General features: G+C 45.0%; 1 protein-coding gene across 1 annotated transcript in view; it reads right to left on the bottom strand.

The window, feature by feature from the left end:
* grap2a (GRB2 related adaptor protein 2a) overlaps positions 1 to 21,120 on the bottom strand; it is a 59,141-nt gene extending 38,021 nt beyond the window's left edge. The window contains exons 1-2 of the mRNA XM_043679466.1: positions 21,014 to 21,120; positions 20,692 to 20,812 (exon numbers count right to left, since the gene is read on the bottom strand). Coding sequence (XP_043535401.1) covers positions 20,692 to 20,769 — 78 coding nt within the window. The 5' untranslated portion in view covers positions 20,770 to 20,812; positions 21,014 to 21,120. The remainder of the gene's footprint in view (positions 1 to 20,691; positions 20,813 to 21,013) is intronic.

Here is a 21,120-nt window from a genome sequence, read left to right as displayed (position 1 = left end):
CCCACCTGCCCCATAGGTGTGCAATAACATCTCTGAACAGGCTGATTAGGAAAAAGTAAAGAAGCCTGGGCAAAGAAGTAGGTTTTAAGGAGGATAGGGAAAGAGGGAGGTGTTGGGAGAGAAGTCCAGAACTTAAGAGCTCAAGAAGCTGCCGGCACAACTGGAATCATGGGATCACTACAGTGTGGAAGCAGGAAATCATGCCCACAACAACACTCCAAGGAGCATCCCACCCAGATCCACCCCATTCCTGCATTTCCCATGGCCAATCCATCTCACCTCCACATCTTTGGACTGTGGGAGGAAACTGCAGCACCCAGAGGAAACCCACACAGACACAGAGAGAATGTGCAAACTCCACACAGACAGTCGCCTGAGGCTGGAATCGAACCTGTGTCCCTGGTGCTGTGAGGCAGCAGTGCTAACCACTGAGCCACTGTGCCACCTTGTGAGCCATTGTGCACAGCCCCACAATGACACAGTGATTAACACCAAGGCTATTCCAGGCCAGAATTAGGGAAATGCACAGCTCCTGGAGGATCATGGTACCAGAGAGGCAAAAGGTAGGGCGTGGCAAGGCCATGGGGAGATTGGAAGACAAGAATCAGCCTTTTAATAATGAGACACTGGAAACAGACAAGTGCAGAGATCACGGGCAAGTGGGAAATGGTGTGGATTATGAACAAACAGCTGAACTTTAGATACACTGACGTCTGACAAGGATGGAAGATGGAAGACCTGTCAGGTGGGCATTGGAGTAGACGAGATAGGAAAAAGGGCCGGTATGCAAGTTGTGGCAAGGACAGAGTGGGGAAATGTTACAGAGGTGGATGTAGGCGATCTTAAGGCTTGTTCATTGACCTGAATACACTCTAAATCTGGTTTATCATCGAAAACCCTGAGAAATGACATTTAAGAGCAATCTCAAACTGAAAGCTCATGCGTTTTGGTTTTCTGAGCATGGACAGCCTCTTTGGTCTAATGCAGAACAGTGGGAGACAGTGAGAGGATTCTCAGGTGGAGGAGCAGTGTGTTCATCAGCACTGTTGGGTGCGGGGGCATTAGTGGGGGAGTCAGGGAATGGAGGATAGGCCCTGACTTGAGTCTGATACAGCAGGATCCCATAATGGCAGCGAGGAGGTGCTCTCCAGTCATTGGAGGTGAGGATCCCATGATATGCCAGCCCAGAATTTTGAGATGGAGCCCCAGTTTCCGTCAACTAGGACCGGGTGGGGTTCAAACCTGCAACATATATCAAAGGCATTAGAGCAGGAACAGGTCCTTCGGCCCATCGATCCTGCTCGGCCATTCTACAAGATCTGGTTGGGGCTTTAACTCCATGTTCCCGCCTGATAACATGGGGTTAACCATCAACTCTCTCCTCAATCCAAACTCTGTCTGACTCAGCCTCGGATATATTCAATGATCCAGCCTTTGCTGGTCTCTGTAAAAGAGTATCCCAAAGCCTAACGACGTTCTCAAGAGAAGAAATTCCTCCTCATCTCCATCCTAAAGGTGATATTCCTTTTTAAATGATGTTTCTGATTTCAGATCTTCCCCACAAGGGGGGAACATCCTCTCAGACTCCATCCTGTCCAGTCCCTTCTGAACGTTATCGGTTTGATCAGATCACCTCTCCTTTATCTAAATTCCAATAGATGCAGTGGAATAAAAGCAAAATCCTGTGAATGCTGGAAATCTGAAACAAAGACAGAGAATGCTGGAGAAACTCAACAGGTCTGGCAGGAGAGAGGGACAGAGTTAATGTTTCAAGAATTCTGGGCTTGAAATGTTAACTGTGCCTCTCTCTCTTTCCACAGATGCTACGACCCCTGCTGAGTTTCTCCAACATTCTCTGTCATTGTTTCAGATTTCCAGCATCTGCAATTCCTTGACTTGTTTGAGCTCAGCTGTGATGCCCACTATGGTCAAATAGTTACTGGCTCTTGCTCTCCAGAAACCCATGAAGGACAACTCCCACTTGTACACCCAGCAACGTTCACTGCCTTGAGAAAGTACAGGGAGATAACAGTTGAATATCATGTTAAGAAGAAACAATTAATAAAATCTCACAGATACAACAGTCTCAAGTGATAGTGGCGATTATAAAACAGGGTGTGATTTGTACACGGATGTGAAACGTAGTCCACAATTGTGAACTGTTTGGTAATGCTAAGTGGAGGAAGTTGGATAAAAGTTAGCTATTAGATTCCTGCACATGCTTCTTTCTTTTTAGCAAGAATTTTGAAAGTTCTGGTCTGTCACGCAAGCAGTCACTAAAATAATAGGTCACAGGCGCTGATTCAATGTTGCTGCTGCCAATTCTGAAATTCTAAAATTAAATAGGGATCAACTTCCTTCTTTCTGTAAAATTACCAGATCTTCCTCTTACAGTATGATTGTGTGTACAGCACAGAAAGCAATTGTTCAGTCCATTGGCTCTATGCTGGGGTACAGTAACTTACTCCAAATCACTCTCTTTCACCCTATTGACATATTTCTCTCTCTTTCTCTCTGCATTTATCCAGTATCCCCTGAAATGTGTCTCTGCTTTTCATGAGTCGACCTAGAGGTTCAGGGACAAAGCTGTGTAGACGGGGTGGTTAAGAAGGCATTTAGCACGCTTGCTTAATTGTTCAGGCCTTTGAGTAGAGGAGTTGGGATGTTATGTTGTGGTTGTACAGAATTTTGGTGAGGTTTCTTGTGGAGTACAGTGTGCATTTCTGGTTACTCTGCTTTTGGAACGTTATTACTAAATTGCAGAGGGTTCAGAAAAGAGTTATCAAGACGTTACCGGGACTGGAAGGTTTATGTTGTAAGAGGAGGCTGGGACTCTTTTCATTGGAGCGTAGGAGATTGAGGGATAACCTTATAAAGATTTACAAAATCATGAGGGACATTGATAAGCTGAATAGTAATGATCTTTCCCTGGGGTTGGGGAATTCAAAACTAGAGGGCATAGTTTTAAGGTGAGAGGCGAAAGATTTAAATTAGACCTGAGAGGCAACCTTTTCACACAGAGGGTGGGTCGTGTATGCAACGGCCTTCCAGAGGAAGTGGTAGATGTAGGTACAGTTACAACATTTAAAAGACATTTGGACATGTACGTGAACAGGAAAGGTTTAGAGAGACATGGTCAGAAATCAGACAACAGGTTTAGTCCAACAGGTTTACTTGGAGCGCTGCTTCTTCATCACACCTCACCTGATAAAGGAGCAGTGCTGTGAAAGCTTGTGATTTCGAGTAAACTTGTTGGACTATAACTTGGTGTTGTCTGACTTCTGACCTTGTCCACCCCAATCCAACACCAGTAGCTCCACATCATGGGCCAAATGCAGGCAAGTGGGACTAGTTTAGTTTGGGAAATTTAGTTGACATAGTCAAGTGGATCAAAGGGTCTGTCTGCAAGCTGTATGGCACTCCCTGGGTAAAGAGTTGATTCTGAATTCAGTACTGGATTTATCGGTGACTATTTTACATTTAAGAAACCCTAGATTTAGATTCTGCCTCAGGGGTATGTGAAATGGATATCTCAGGTTACAATACAATAATTGAGCCATATATCTTTAATATCATTTACAGCACTTGCATAGCTGTAATTTAACAATAATTTTGAAGCCCGTTGGAGTGTGCAATTTGAAAGTGTGCAAGTGGAGGTGCCAGTGAGAAAGGGCTAAACTTGGTGTAATGGAGCCTCTAAGGCGATGCTAGTCTTATTCAAACAGAATTTTACATTGCGTGTGATTGGGGTAAGTCCAAGGCTACAATCTTACATCTGAAAACAAAGCAGGCCATGTAGAGACAGATTTGTCTCATGTTTTCACAGTTTCCCAATATACCTATCAAAGTAGATAAAGAATGGCAGACACTAAAAGAACTGGGAAGTTGATTTGCAGACGTTTCGTCCCCTGTCTAGGTGACATCTTAAGGGCTTTGGAGCCTCCTGTGAGGTGCTGCTGTACTGTGTCTTGATGTGATTCCATTCTTGCAGCTTCAGGTTGCCGGTTCCAGTTGGTTGTTGTAGTGGCCGGTATATTGGATCTAGGTCAGTGTGTTTGTTGGTGGCGTCCGTGGACGAGTGCCATGCTTCTAGGAATTCTCTGGCTGTCCTCTGTTTAGCCTGTCCTGTGATCGTAGTGTTGTCCCAGTTGAATTCCAGAAGACACAGTACAGCAACGCTTCATAGGAGGCTCCAAAGCCCTAGGCAGGGGACAAAACGTCTGCAATCAACTTCCCAGCTCAGTGAACATACCCATAACCACGGCAACCAGCACCCGAGCTACAAATCTTTACACAAACCTTGAGAACTAAATGAATTAATTCATAATTTGCAACAAATATAGATTCCCTTAAAGGATAAAAACCTCATGGGAAAGTGATCAACTATGATTAACAACAGAAGATAAAGGTATTAGGAAAAACATAGACAGCAGCAGGAATAGTCCATTCAGCCCATCGAGCTTGCTGCACCATTCAATATGATCATGGCTGATCCTCTATCTCAATGCCGTGCTCCCGCACTCTCCCTCTATCCTGTTTTTTTACAGAAATCTAGCTATTTCTTTCTCAAACATATTCAGTGACCTGATGTTCACAGCCTGCTGTGGGTGAGAATTCTACAGGCTCACCACCCTCAGAGTGAGACATTTCTCCACATCTCAGTCTGAAACAGCCTATTCTGCATCCTGAGAGTGCACCCCCACCCCCCACCCTAGTTACACAAGGGAAACATCATCGCTACCTCCAGTCTGCCCAGCCCTGACAGAATTTGATCCGTTTCAATCAGATTCCCTCATTCCTCAAAACTCCAGTGAATACAGGCCCAGTTGACCCAATACGACAAACATGCCATCTCAAGAATCAGCCTGGTGAGATTTCACTGCACTCTCTCTGTGGCAAGTATATTCTTTCTCAGGAAAGGAGACCAAAACTGCACACAATACTGCAGGCATGGTCTCTCCAAGGGCCCTGTACAGCTGCAGTAAAACATCTCTGCTCCCGTACTCACACCCTCATGTAATGTGCGTTCCTGTCTGCCTGTTGCCCCTGCATGCTCACTGTCAGTGACTGGTGCACACAGACACCAGGTCCCTTCGTACATCAACATTTTCTAATCCATCATCATTTAAATAACGCATTCTTTCTGTTTTTACATACTGAAGTGGATAACGTTACACATTTGTACGTTACAGAACTTTCATAGAATCCCTATAGTGGAAACAGGCCATTCGGCTCATCAGGTCCATACCAATCCTCCTAAGAGCATTCCACCCACAACCCTACCACCCTGCATTTCCCATGGCTAACCTAGCCTGCACATTTCTGGACACTATGATATCTAACCCATGTATTTGCCCACTCACTCAACTTGAAGCCACTTCACATTCTCCTCACTTCTCACAATTTCACTGAGGTTTTGTATTGTCAACAAATTTGGAAATATTACATTTGATTCCCTCATCCAGATTGTTGATCTATAGCTGGGGCACAAGTGCTGCTTCATCCAGTATCTCACTTGTCACCGTCTTCAACTCTAAAAATGACCTCTTATTCCTACTCTCCGTATCCTGTTTACTAAACGATTCACAAGGCTACCATCCCCAATCCCATGTGCTTTAACTTTGCACCAAAACCTCTTATGTGAGCCTCTATCAAAAAGCTTCATGAAAATCTAAATACATCCTATCCATTGCTTCTCCCTCATCTATTCTACTGGAGACATTTTCAATAAAACTCCAGTGGGTTTATAATCATGATTTCATAAATCCACGCTGACCTTGTGCAATCCTGTTGGTATTTTCTAAGTATCCTGTTACCACATCCTTTACACTCACTCCTCGGTATAGACAAACTTGCTACCCACGTGCCCCTGTACTTGCGAGGCCAGCCCAAGACTGAATTCTTTTCTTATTTTCTAGGTAAGTCCCAAAGATTCAAATGGTACAGATGGAACTTCTATTATAGAACTCTGTGTTTTTGCATTATCCACTAGAGGTCTGAACCCCTCCCCCCCCCCCATTGCCCACAGATATCAAGGACTTGGTGTATTATAGATGTTAGGCTGACCAGTCTGTATTTCCTGATATTCCGCCTCACTTTTTTCAAAAAGGCGGGCATGTCACCCTCCAATCTCCTTGGTTTGTTCGAGAATAGGCAGAATTTTAGAAGATGCCAACAGTGTAACCACTATGTCCATGTTCTTGATTACTTACAGTGTGGAAACAGGCCCTTCGGCCCAGCAAGTCCACACCGACCCGCCAAAGCGCACCCAACCTGACCCATTCCCCTGGACCTAACACTGCGGGCAATTTAGCGTGGCCAATTCACCTAATGTGCACACTTTTTTGGACTGTGGGAGGAAACCCACGCAGACACAGAGAGAATGTGCAAACTCCACACAGTCAGTCGCCTGAGGCAGGAATTGAATCCGGGTCTCTGGCGCTGTGAGGCAGCAGTGCTAACCATGTTTACCACCTTAAGTATCCTGGGATATAGATTATCAGCTCCTGGAGATTTATCAGTTTGTAGTCCCATTAATTTCTCCAGCACTATGTTTTTGGTAATACTAATCTCCTTCATTTCCTCCTTCTCAATAGACCCATGTTTCTCTTGCATTTCTGGGAAATGCTTTCAATCTCCAACTGTGAAGGTGGAACTAAACTAATTGTTTAATTGCTCCATTATTGATTCTCCAACTTCAGAGTTTAAGGGACCTACATTTGGCTTCACTAATTATTTTTGACTTACTTACTGAAGCTCTCCCAGTCCCAGTTCGAATAAAGGGGGAAGCCTCAAGGCCTACCAAGAAAAGTAGTCAAGCCTGAGGATGGGGAAGGTATTTACAATCCAGCAATGAAGAAAGGATGCATAGAACTGGTAAGAACCTAGTAAGAGACAAATTGCAAAAGTTTCTACAGCCACGCATTAAATAACAGCAAATGTAAATGTGGGTCTGTTACAGGAAGAGACAGGGAAAATGATAACACAGGATAAAAAAAAAACACAGGTATTCAATTAAATACTTTGTATCAGTCTTAAATTATTTTTTATTTATTCGTGGGATGAGGGTGTCGCTGGCTAGGCCAGCATTTATTGCCCATGGCTAATTGCCCAGAGGACAGTTAAGAGTCAACCACATTGCTATGGGTCTGGAGTCACATGTAGGCCAGACCAGGTAAGGATGGCAGTTTCCTTCCCGAAAGGAAATCCAGGTGGGATTTTCTGACAATTGACAATGGATTCACGGTCATCATTATATTCTTAAATACAGATTTTTATTAAATTCAAATTCCAGCAACTGCCATGGCAGGATTCAAACCCAGGTCCCCAGGGTATTACCTGGGTTTCTGGATTAACAGGCTGTTAAAAAAAAACAGTAAGTAGTGTAGAACCAAAGGTCTCATGGAAATGTACAACTTAGATATAACTATTTGTGAGAAATATTATTAGTGAAATTAAAGGAACTGAAAAGGCCCTGCTGTAGATCTGCATCACAGAATTTTAAAAGACGTGGCTCCAGAGAAAGTGGATGCGTTGGTTTTGATCTTTCTGAACTCCCTAGATTCTAGAACATTCCAGGGTTTAGGTTCGCTAAATTAAGTCTAGAAATGAGCAGTTCGTTTTATGATAAGAGACTGAGCAGTTTAGGCCTTTACTGTCTGGAATTCAGAAGTGTGAGAGGAGATCTAATTGAAGTGCGCAAGATGCTAAAGGAGATTGACAAAGGAGAGTCAGAGAGAATGTTTCTAAAAAAAAAGGGTCATAGTTTTAGGATAAGGGATGGCAGATTTAAAACAGAACTGATAAGAACTTACTTCTCTCAAAGGTTGAAAATGTGTTGCTGGAAAAGCGCAGCAGGTCAGGCAGCATCCAGGGAACAGGAGAATCGACGTTTCGGGCATAAGTCCTTCTTCAGGATCCCTGAAGAAGGGCTTAGGCCCGAAACGTCGATTCTCCTGTTCCCTGGATGCTGCCTGACCTGCTGCGCTTTTCCAGCAACACATTTCCAGCTCTGATCTCCAGCATCTGCAGTCCTTACTTTCTCCTCTCAAAGGTTAACAATCACACAACACCAGGTTATAGTCCAACAGGCTTAATTGCAAGCACTAGCTTTCGGAGCGCTGCTTCTTCAACAGGTGTTTGTGGAGTATAAGATTGTAAGACACAGGATTTATATCAAAAGTTTACAGTGCGGGGTAACTGAAATTATATATTGGAAAAGACCTGGATTGTTCGTTAAGTCTCTCATCTTTTAGAATGACCATATTGGTTTCAGTTCTTTCATATGTAAATTGAAAACTATTTTTAAAAGTAACATTCTCAAGTGAACTTTAACAATTGGTGTCATGTTGGCCCAGATAATATATTGAAGGTCTCCAAATCATTCTCTCAAAGGGTTATGAATCTCTGAAATTCACTCTCCCACAGTGCGCTGCATGTCAGGACATAGAGTAAATATAAGGAGGAGATAGAGAGAGTTTTAAACAGTAATGGGTTGAAGGGTTACAGAGAGCAGCAGAAAGTGAAGTTGAAGCTGAAATAAGATTAGCCACGGTCATATTAAATGGAGCAGTCTCGAGGGACCGAATGGCCTACACTTGGTTCTTATGTTCTGTAGAAGAAACAAATCTAATGTCATCATTTAAAACAGGAGGCAGCGGAAACCAGGAAACTGTTGGCCAATTCTCTAGCATCAATAATGGAGGAAATACTAGAATCAATTTGTCTAGGACAAGGTAACAGGTCACTTAGAAAATCATAATGTTATTCAGAGGATTTATGTAAGACAAATTGAGTTTTGATTAATCTGTTTGAACTATTGATGTTGTAACTAGCAGCATAATTAAACAGTAATCAGTTGTTGTAGAGTATTTACATTTTCAAAAAGTATTTGACCGGATGTTGCACAAGTGGCGATTACACTGAATCGTGGCTTATATTAGATTAGATTATAGATCACATTAGAATCCCTACAGTGTGGAAACAGGCCCTTCAGCCCAAAGCAATCGAAGAAAACCCACGCAGACACGGGGAGAATGTACAAACTCCACACAGACAGTCACCCGATGCTGGAATCAAACCCGGGACCCTGGTGCTGTGAGGCAGCAGTGCTAACCACTGAGCCACCATGCCACCCTGGTTAATATATAAAAAAAAGAGTAGCAATAACTAGGCTGCTTTCCAGATTGGCCAGTTAGCTGCAGTGTGAGAGTCAGGAGAATGGCAACAGTGCAGCCTCCTAGTCTGACTGAGCTAGGTATTTCCCTAGCCTTCCTCGTTCAGGGATGTCACCATAAACCTCTGAAGCAGGTGGTGGGACTTCAACCCAGGCCACCTGGTCCAGAGGGAGGATCACTACCACTGCACCACAAGAGCCATTTTTGCCTGAGGTAAACTTGGGGACTACTCCAGAGAGTGAAACGCAATAGCAAAATGGCCAAGGAATATGGATCAGGAAGAAACATCAGCAGCAAATGAGCCAAGGTTCCATTGGGCAGTGTGCACAAAGAATGGAGCCTGAGTAACGAGATGATTCGAGTCTGTATCTCAGGTATTTACAATTGATAATCTATATCACTGACTCCCCATGAGGGGGTGGGAGCAATGTATCCAAATCTGATGACATGAAAAGGTTAGCTGGGAAAGTAGATTGGTCAATGGGTACAAACAGCTGACGTGATCTTGGAGGGGAACTGCAAAGTTATTCACTCAGGACATAAAAGCAAAATATTTTCAAATGGAAAGCAACGTTGGTATTAGATTTGATTACATTACAGTGTGGAAACAGGCCCTTCGGCCCAACAAGTCCACACCGACCCGCCGAAGCGAAACCCACCCATATCCCTACATTTACCCCTTACCTAACACTACGGGCAATTTAGCATGGCCAATTCACCTGACCCTGCACATCTTTGGACTGTGGGAGGAAACCGGAGCACCCGGTGGAAACCCACGCAGACACAGGGAGAACGTGCAAACTCCACACAGTCAGTCGCCTGAGGCAGGAATTGAACCCGGGTCTCAGGCGCTGTGAGGCAGCAGTGCTAACCACTGTGCCACCGTGTCGCCCACATTCAGAGGGTTCTGAGTGTTCTTGTACATAAATATGCAGGTATGGCAAGATATTAAGAAAGCAAGCATTCCTTGCAAAGAGACAGAAATATAGGAGTGAAAAATTAATGCCGCAATTGTACAGGGCCTTGGTGAGACCATACCTGGAGACCATGTATAGTTTGAGCAATTAAACTGAGGCCTATTTACCTGCTGGGATGGAAAGATCCCTTGACACAGTTTCAAAGAGCAGCCTGAAATTTCTCCCTGGTCTTTAAAACAACATTTAACCCTCAAATCACCAAGAAACAGATTATCTGATCATTGTCACTTTGCTGTTTGTGGGAATATAAACTGGTTGCTACGGTTCCGACATTACAACAGTGACTATACTTCAACAAGAATTTAGTTTGTTACCAAGCATTTGGAACCATCGTTGCCCATAAGGGGAGAGGCAGAAACCCTCAGGAGTATTTAGATGCGCACTTACACTGCCAAGACTTACAAAACTATGATGTGGAGGTGTTGGTGTTAGATTCGGGGTGGACAAGGTCAGAAGTCACATGACACCAGGTTATAGTTCAAAGGATTTATTTAAAATCACAAGCTTTCGTAGCACCGTGTGAAGTGAAGTGAAGTGAAGTCACACTACATCAGGTTATTTTTCTGATGTGCTTCTCGCTGATATTCTCTACTGCAACCCCTTGCTCTCCTATTGCAGACAGTTCACCAACCGAAGGAGCAGCGCTCTGAAACCTTGTGATTTCAAACAAACCTGTTAGACTATAACCTGGAGTCATGTGACTTCTGACCTTACAAGACTATGGCCAAACTGGAAAATGGGATTACAATGGTTCACTGATTATTCTTACCAGAGCAGACTTGGTGGGCTGAAGGGCCTTTGTCTGTATTGTAGAACTCTATAACTCTATGACTGAGCACTCTGGAGACTTCTGATTCTACTGAAAAGTGCTACACAAATGCAAATTTTCCTTATTTCCTGACATAGGGCACACTAACCTTCTAGGGAGAGTAACAGAGATTCACTGGACTGACTCTGAGGACAAAGGATGTTCCACGAGGAGAAATTAAGTAGAATGGAGCAGTTACGGTCCAAAGAAGATTTACCAGACTAAAATGTGGAATGGGAAATTGTCTTAAGAGGAAAGATTGGGCAGGCTTGTATTTGCTGGGGTTTAGAAAGTTAAGAGGATACTTGATTGAAAGAGAGAGAGCCTAAAGGGCTCTAGATTTAGATGTTTCATCTTTTGGGAGAATCTACAAGTTGGGGTCACCGTTTGAAATTCAGATGTTGCCCATTCAAAACAGCGTGCTGGGGTGGCACGGTGGCTCAGTGGTTAACACTGCTACCTCACAGTGCCAGGGACCCGCATTCAATCTCACCCTTGGGCGATTGTCTGTGTGGAGTTTGCGTGGGTTTGCTCTGGTTTCCTCCTGCACTCCAAAGAAGTGCAGTTAGGTGGACTGGCCATGGGAAATGCAGGTTGAGCCTTCCTAACCCCAGTGGGTACAGGCCTGTCCAATTTTTCCTCATAAGACAATTCCCCGTACTGTTTTGAAAACCAGGGAGAAATTTCAGGCTCTTCTTTGAAAGAGTATCATGGGATCTTTCCATCCCAGCAGGGAAATACGGTGAGCTTGGGTGGGATGCTCTCCAGAGGGTCGGTGTGGTTTTGATGGGCTGAGTGGCCTGCTTCCGCACTGTAGGGATTCTATGAAACCCAGAGAAAATTTTTCTTTCAGAGAGTTGAGTGTATTTGGAACTCTCTTTTTCAAAAGGTGGAGTTTTTAAATCTTCTTTAAGGCAGAAGGGGCTTGATTTGTGGTAAACCCAACGGGTTGTAAGGTGGTAGGAATGGTGGGAGAATGGATTCGAGGATCTGATCAGATCAGTCAAGATCTGATTGAATAATGTAACAGGCTTGAGGGGTTATTCCTCATGCTTCCGTTTGTACATTGCCTGAAATATAGTGACCATTGACATACACAAAATTATTGTGGCAAATGCCAGGATGGATGCTGGGATGGTATCTCCCTTGGATTAGGTGTCTAAATCTAGGAGACAGAGCCTTAGAATAATAGGCTGGTTACTTAGGATTCAGATGAGGTGAAATGGTTGAGGATCTTTCCAAGTGATCTAACACACAGCCCCGTGGGTGCTCAGTCTCTGAAGATGTTTGATATGGAGATCGATGGATTGTTGGATGGTAAGTGATTCGAGAGATATGTGGATATAGTGGGAAAGTGAAACTGAGGTCAAAAGTCAGTCACAATTTAGTTGAATGGTCAGGCAGGCTCGAAGGGGGCTAACAGCCTTCTCATCCTTCAATGAGAGTCACTGTTGAATGTCATAGAGCTTTTACAGAACAGAAGGAGGCTCTTTGGCCCATCTCATCTGTGCCAGTCATCAAACCTCCATCTATTCTAACCCCAGTTCCCAGTGTCCGACCCACTGGTGAAACAGAGATAAAGACACTTCAAGCGCAAATGCCAAGGCAAAGGGTAATGTTACAGACTTTTCTTCACGGCAACTCCTCTCTGTTTGATGTTGTGTAACTTGAATATGGTTGGACAAAGAATACACAAAGGAATTTCCAAAGGATAGGTTTGGCAGTACAGACCTGATGGGCCAATGGGACTCTTCTGTACTGTATGACACTATGAAAATTCACTTAATTGGGTTATTCCAAACATTTAATGCAAAAATGTAAAGGAACAGAGTAATCAGAAATATATATTGAGTTGACGTAGAAAATGGATAAACACCTCAAAACTAGAAAGCTGAACGAACTCTTTCCAAAAGAGACAACTCAGAAGAGCAATGAACAGAAGCCGATCTGTAAGGTCAGGTACTTACACTGAAAATGCAGTGTGACGCTGTCCTGTCATAACTTAATGCATATCTGAATCTCTCACACAGAAAGAAACTAAATGAATGTGCGGGAAGGCACATCTTACTGTCACCGAGATAGAGGATTCTGAAGAAGGTTCAAATATTGAGATGACAGAAATCGATCCATAAAGTGCTGGTTGGGAGATGAGTATTTGCCTTGACATGAGAAGAAATCTCTGCCTTTCTAAAGAATGCAATTTATAACTGTTTAGTTTGCTTATTTTCAGTTGATATCCTCAGACGTTGCTGCAGATTAGACAGCACTCTCCGAATTAGAAAGTCCTGGTTACAAGCCCCACTCCAGCACAACTTGGGTCAAAAATCCAACAAGACACTCTCAGTGCAGTACTGAGGGAGGGCCGCACTGTCAGAGGGTCAGTACTGAGGGAGTGCCGCACTGTCAGAGTCAGTACTGAGGGAGTGCCACACTATCGAAGGGTCAGTACTGAGGGAGTGCCGCACTGTCAGAGTCAGTACTGAGGGAGTGCCACACTGTCGAAGGGTCAGTACTGAGGAAGTGCCACACTGTCAGAGTCAGTACTGACGGAGTGCCGCACTGTCGGAGGTAAGTGCTGAGGGAGTGCCGCACTGTCGGAGGGTCAATGCTGGGGGAGTGCCGCACTGTCAGAGGGTCAGTGCTAGGGGTGTGCCGCACTGTCAGAGGGTCAGTGCTGAGTAAGTGCCGCACTGTCAGAGTCAGTACTGAGGGAGAGCCGCACTGTCGGAGGTAAGTGCTGAGGGAGTGCCGCACTGTCGGAGGGTCAATGCTGGGGGAGTGCCGCACTGTCAGAGGGTCAGTGCTGAGGAAGTGCCGCACTGTCAGAGTCAGTACTGAGGGAGAGCCGCACTGTCGGAGGGTCAATGTTGATGGAGCACGTATCAGAAAATGCCATAACACTGTTCAATGAGGAACTGGGAATTCTCCCCATTTGCCTCTCCTGGGGCCAATTTTCTAGCCTAATCAACATCACTGAAGCAGTTTCACTTGTTTTCCATCACTTGTTTTGTGACAGAGTGTCACGAAAATCATACAACAATCATTTAAAACCTGTTACTGGAGAAATTTGAAACATGCTTCTTTCATTGGTCATGGGTATCACTGACAAGGCCAGCATTCATCATGTTCCCTGACCTTTCCTGATCTGACTGTAACCGAAGCAGCTACAACACTGTGAGCCTGGAGTCTCAGGTAGACAAGATTGAAATGCCTTACGGGCATCAATGAACCAGATGGGTTTTTAATCACAACTCCAGCCACCATTACACTGGCTTTTAATTCCAGATTTTTACTGAGTTCAAATTGCTGCTGTGGTTGGATTTGAAAGCATGTCTCCAGAATATTAGCCAGGCTTACTCAACCAGTGATATTGTCACTACATCACCATCGCTCAAAGGACGTTTATTTTGGAAAGTCCTAATGAAACAATAAAAAAGTTGATTTGTTCAGTCTCAAGTTTCTGCCAGGCTGGTTTGACTTAACCACAACGTTTCCCACTCTCCGCTCTCAGACACTGAGAATCTTTCAGAGCATGTAAGTCACAGTGACTTTTTCAGCAAAATGTGCTGCAGATTGCAAGCTAGGAAGAAAATTCTCACAGTAACAAGAGGGCAAGCGGGTAAGAGTTATAACTAGCACAAAACAGGATCGTTGTTGGAGGTTAGTCATCGTAGCTCCAGGACATCTCTGCAAGAGTTCCATCAGGGTACTGTCCGAGGCCCAACCATCTTCAGCCACTTCATCAACGACCTTCCCTCCATCATAAGGTCAGACGGGGGGATGTCTGCCAATGATTGCACAATGTTCAACACCACTCGTGACTCCTCAGATAACGAAGCAGTTCATGTTTAAATGCAACAAGATCTGTACAGTGACAATGAGGGCAAGTTTGTGACAATACCCCTTGCTCTGGCATTGATTGCCATTCACTTTTGAAATGTCTTTATCTCTGTTTCAGCTGGCAATGGGCCAGTTCTAACAAGATATGGACTGCTTCACTACCTGAGGTATCGCACATGATCTGAAACAGAGTCACTGAACCTGAAACATTAACTCTGTTTTCTCTCCACAGATGTTGCCAGATATGCTGAATTTCTCTGCAAGTGTCTGTCTTTCTGCTAGACCTGGACAATATCCAGGCTTAGGCCGACAAGTAGCAACCAACATTCATGCCACACAAATGACAGGCAATGACCATCCACAATAAGGGACGATCTAACCACCGCCCCTTGACATTCAATTCATTACTGAATCTCCCACGATCAATAGCCTGGGGGTTACTATTGACCAGAAATGAAACTGGACTAGCCATATAAATACAGTGACTACAAGAGCAGGTTAGAGGCTGGGAATCCTGCAGCGAGTAACTCACCTCCTGACTTCCCAAAGTCTATCCACCAGCTACAAGACGTTAGTGAGGATGGAATACTCCCCACTTGCCTGGATGGGTGCAGCTCCAAAAATACTCAAGACGTTTCACACCATCCAGGACAAAGCAGCCCGCTTGATTTGCACCACATCCAAAAACATCCACTCCCTCTACCACTGACACTCAGTAGCAGCAGTGTGTACAAGGTGCACTGCAGAAATTCACCAAGCCTCCTTAGACAGCACCTTACAAACCCATGACCACTTCCATCAATTTAAAATAAAAGTTGTTTTAATCACCAGTGTGACATGGGCATTGTTGGCTTGGCTAACATTTACTGCCTGTTCCGAGTTGCCCTTGAGAAGGTGGGAGTGAGCTGCCTTCTTCAACAGCTGCAGTCCATGTGCTGTGGGTAGACTTACAATGCTGTTCCGGAGAAAGTTTGAGGAATTTGACACAGCGACACTGAAGAAATGGCGATATACGTCCAAGTCTAGATGGTGTGTGGCTTGGAGGGGAACTTTCAGGGGGTGGTGTTCCTGTATCTGCTGCTCTTGTCCTTCTAAAGGGAAGCAGTCATGGGTTTGGAAGGTGCTGTCTATGGATCTTTAGTGATCTTCTGCAATGCATCTTATAGATAGTACTCACTGCTGCTACTGAGGGTCGGTGGTGGAGCGAGTGGATATTTGTGGATGTATGCCAATCAAGCGGGCTGCTTTGTCTTGGATGGTGTTAAGATTCTTGAGTGTGAATGGAGCTGCTCCCATCCAGGGCAATTGGGGAGTATTCCATCATATTCCTGACCTGTGCCTTGTAGATGGTGGACAGGCTTTGGGGAATCAGGAGGTGAGTTATGCATTGCAGGGCAGCAGATACATGGGAACACCACCTCCCTGCGAGTTCCTCTCCAAGCCACTCACCATCCTGACCTGGAAATATATCGCTGTTCCTTCACTGTCGCTGGGTCAAAATCCTGGTATTCCTTCCCTAAGGGCATTGAGGCTCAATCCACAGCACATGGACTGCAGCGGTTCAAGAAGGTAGCTCACCCCCACCCTCTCAAGGGCAACTGGTGATGGACAGTAAATGCTGGTCCAGCCAGAGATGCCCATGCCCCTGAAGTGAATAAAAAAAAAGCAGGGTATCATCTGACAGACAGTACCTATGACAGTACAGCTTGCTCTCAGTCCTGTACAAGTGTGTCGGTCTAGATTTTTATGCACAAGTCACTGAAGTGGGAACCCATAACCTACTGATTCAGAGAACAATACTCTATCCACTGCACGACTGCTGATGGAAGAAGGACAGTTGTTGAGGGGTAGCCCCGAACTCTCAGTACATACTAGCTCAGCATCTAGCCGAGACCCTTCACCGCATGGCTGATCACTGTGTGTATCACTGACATTTACTGGTTACATTTACTCTTAAGTGACAAAGCAGAACTTCACTAACTGAAAGGAGAAAGATGTTAATGAGTGAGAGACACTTCCATTGGGCCTATCGTGTGGCTATTGGCATTCTGTTCAACATCTTAAATCAGGTGCCAGATGCTGGTTTTAAATCCTCGGTCAACTTATTCCTTTCTTATCTGTGTCGGAAATTCAAAGACTTAGTTAAAACATTCTGCATTTCTTCAGACTTCACCTATTAAGATCCGTCCCGTGTCCTTAATAAGCTTTAATCCTTAAGTGAATAATGCAGTTTTCATTAAGTAAAATGTACCATTTATAACATACTATTTTGGAGGTGTATGAAGTGTTCTTGATTACTTGTCATTTTTTAAAAATGATACTAATTGGAACTCTTCACTTTTCCAATAAACTTTTCGAGGAACACTGGGGTGCTCTGCTCTCATGTAGTGAAGAGAAACTGACTGACTGACTCTGTACTCTGTGGCTCTGAACTTTAGCCGACAGCTTCTCCTGCTGCCGAACGTATCTTGTCGATATCTCCTTACCCCGGCTTCCCAGCTGGTTTTGAGGCTAGCAACGGGTCTCTTGTTTAAGCTCTTGCTAACATTGTCGTCACTTCCAAACTTGCCCATTCCAACTGCCCTCTAGCTGACCTCTCATCTCCCACGCTCTATAATCTTCAGTTCATTCAAAACTCGCCTTCCTGTGTCCGAACTCAGGCTGGATGACCCATCACCCTTGCGCTCTCTGATCTACATCAGTTCCCAATCTGTTAATGCCTTGACTTTAAAATCCACATCCTTCTTTTCAAGTCCCTCGATGGTCTCACCTGTCGAACCTCTATAATCTCCAATCCCTCAACCTTCTGAGAACCTTGCATTCCAGATTCACGTCCTTGACTTTAATTCCTCCAACATTGGCATCTGTGCCATCAGCAAACTAGGGCTCTAAGGACTGGAATCCTTTCCCTAAACTGCAGTGTCTCTCAATCTGATCGAATAATCATGTATCCTACTGTTTCTTATGTGGCTTGTTGTCAAAGTCTCACCTGATGATACTCTGGTGGAATGCCTTGGCATGTTCTTCGAAATTAAGGGTGCTACTTAAAGGCACGTTGTTAAATCACACTTCCTCAGCAGAATGCTTTGGCTCCTCTAATTTGGAATGAGGAGAAATAACACATGTTGTAAACTGCAATCTTGCTGCTTTCCAAACTTTGACACAAGTCCCAGCACCAATTGTGCTCAATACGTGGGACGTGTTCAAGAGGGATGCATGAAATTGTTCATCACTGAAATTACCCTCGTCAAACGGTCTTGATCCCAAATGCAGGAATGCCGAAAAAGGGATTTGGAGGGCCCTAAAGTACCTGCAAGGGGGGCACATTCCTTTAGGAAATTATCCATTGTCTACAAAAACACTCACAGGTTTCTTTCTCCATTAGAGAGACAGCATTCTCTGTCAGAGAGAGACGATTGTTCATAGTTTGAAGGGGCCCCATCTGCAAACGTAGGGCAAGGGAAAGTGTCAGGCCTCCATTAACATGTCAGTTCAGGGCTGGTGGTGTTGTTCTGAACCACAGCGAAGCTGTCGAAACAACCGAGCTCAGCAAACTCCAGTAAACACTGCAAGGCACGCAGCAACACTGTCCAAGGCCGCCAGAGTCTGTGGGAGGTGGTGATCTAGTTGAATTATATGGAGCAATGGTGGTCCCAGCTCCAATTCCTCTTTGGGGGATTCTTCTGCTTGATTCCTCTTTCTGCCCCTAATCACCACCAGACAATGATGCTGGAAGCCCTGTCACTACCCATACAGGACTGAGCCTGGCCTCCCGAGTCAGGCAGGCTCTCCCTGCGCTGGGGTTGCAATATGGAGCAGCAAAGGATAAGACAGTCAAAATCAGGAACTGCTGGAGAAACTTAGCAGATGCTGCCTGACTAGCTGGGTTTCTCCAGCACTTTCTGCTTTTTATTCGCTTCAGGTCTCCAGCGTCTGCAGTTCTTGTTTTCATTTATAGCACTGGGTAAGATCGCACAGAAATGTTACAGTGCAGCAGCAGCAGGCCATTCAGCCCAACATGTCTGCATTGTCTCTCTCTCTGAGTATTTTAACTCAGAGTCAATCTCCTGCCTTTGCCCTGTAACCCAGCACACTGTTTCAGTTCAAATAATCACCCTGTGTCTTCTTGAATGCCTCAACTGAACCTGCCACACTCAGAGGCAACACATTTCGAACCCAGCCACTCGCTGCGTGAGAAAGGTCCTTCTCACCTTGTGCCTGCTTCCTTCGCAAATCAGTTTAAAGTGCTGCTGTCTGGCCTCGAGCCATCCACAAATGGGAACAGATTCTTCCCATTCACCCAGTCCAGACTCACCCACTCTGGAACCATTCTCATTAACCCCCTCTGCACTCTCTCCTATGTATTTACATCCTTCCTATAGTATGGCACCCTGAACTGAACATAACACTGCAGATCTAACCCTTTATAAGTTCAGCGCAGCCTCCCTGCTCAATGTCCCTATTAATGAAGCCTACTTGTGTGCCTCATTAACAGCTCTCTCTACTTGTCCTCATCCGGGAAAAGAACCAGAGAGGACTGCAGGAAGGGCGGGGTGTACGAAACTGGAAAAGGTGTAGCTGGGGAAGGGAGATGAGAAAAAACATGGAGGGAGAAAGAATAAAAAAGGGGAACAGTCCTCTTGAACTGAGAATCGTTATTTTCAAGAACATCGCCTTTAGTGAAACTGAGGCAAGGTTAAACATTCAGTCAGCAAAGTTTCATTTGTAATTAATACGATTAAATGAAAGGAAAGGTAACATGCCATTTATGAGTTAAGGACTTGTGTGTGTATGAGAGAAAGTTGATTTTGAATGTTTTTTTGGGGATTGAGTATGCCTGTGAGGGGAGCAGCACAAGCTGGGAGCCGTGCTCAGAGAGAGAGAGAGAGAGAGAGAGAGAGAAAGACCGAGACATTCCCGGTGCTTCCCTGACGGGATATCAATAGTCACCTTGTGGCTAGTTTTAGCATGTGCCTGTGGCATCAGGCAGTAGGATCATTATTTTGCTAAGATTCCTTTGAGTTATCTACAACTTATAGATTTTCATTTCTGCTTCTTTGGAATAGGATGATCATTTTAACTGGCAATTAACACAAAGAGGCAGCTGAACAAGTCAACAAAATGACTATTTTGGAAATACTTGTGCTTCTTGAATCATAGAATCCGTACAGAATGGAAAGAGGCCATTTGGCCCATCAAGTTTGCACCAACTCTCCAAACAGCAACCCACCCAAGCCTAGCCCCCCACCCTATCCCCATAGCCCTGCAACTACCGTGGCTAATCCACCCAATCTGTACATCTTTGGAGCCTCAGAACTCTGCACCATGTGCCCTAGGAGCCTTTCCAAACTACCCATTTGTTCTCAGGGAGTGTCACCAGAGATTTTGAATCAAGCTGTGCATCAGTCAACCTTCCCACCCAGCAACCCCTCTCTCTCTCTGGTCTCGAGATCCACATTGTTGGGTTGTCAGTGCACAGCAGTGAGAAAGGAGATGAGTTTTCACCACCAAATCCCCACAACACCCCAGCTCCATGTGTTAAAATGGTGCCCTCTCTAACCCTGGGATGGGGGCTTTCACAGATCCTCAAATCGTACCCCTTTCAATGGAAACAGCGGGAGGAGATGGGGGGGTGGGGGGAATACATTGCCACAAATGAGCAATGTTGGTGGCATTGTTTCTGTCAGATCAAAGATCCCCAACTCAGAGACTCGCTCGCTTTTTCATTTTGATGAATGATCGAGTTTACAGAAAACCCCAATTCTAGGTTCTCCTCAGGATTTGCCCTGCGGCCAGGCGGCCGGTTTGAGAAGCTTGATTTTCTCGCCAGCTCTGTGACCACGGGCAGGATGTCAGAAAAGTTACTTCCACCAACAAAGACAAAAGTTACCTTCAGGATGTCGTCTTTCTTGAAACTCAGCTCATCCTCTCCAGCTCCGTTGAACTCGTACTTGGCCACAGCCTCCATTCCCTGAATGGGAGTCCCACTGGTCAGAGATTGACCGGAAAACCTTCAAATGAGAAAACGGGAAGGAATCTCCTGTGACTGAGCAGCTCCGGGAGTGGCATCTGAATGCGTGCAGGGGGTGGGGGGGGGGGGGGGGGGGGGGGGGAGGCGTTGGTAGGGAAGTGGTCGAGCTGGGGGAGGAGAGAGGGTGGGAGGGAGCTGGGGTAGAGGCGCAGAAGACGTGCAGAGACAAGACACAAATTACCTTTTCTCAACAGCGTTCAATCTTTGGTTGATGGAAGGTCTCAAACAGGTTTTCCTTTTGCATTTGTAAATGCTCACTCAATAAGTTAGCAGGCAGACGGAGAAGTG

Source organism: Chiloscyllium plagiosum, chromosome 39 (genome assembly GCF_004010195.1).
Source record: "Chiloscyllium plagiosum isolate BGI_BamShark_2017 chromosome 39, ASM401019v2, whole genome shotgun sequence".
Lineage (NCBI taxonomy): Eukaryota > Metazoa > Chordata > Chondrichthyes > Orectolobiformes > Hemiscylliidae > Chiloscyllium > Chiloscyllium plagiosum.
Note: the sequence above shows the minus strand (reverse complement) of the source record. Positions and strands in the feature narration are given on the sequence as shown.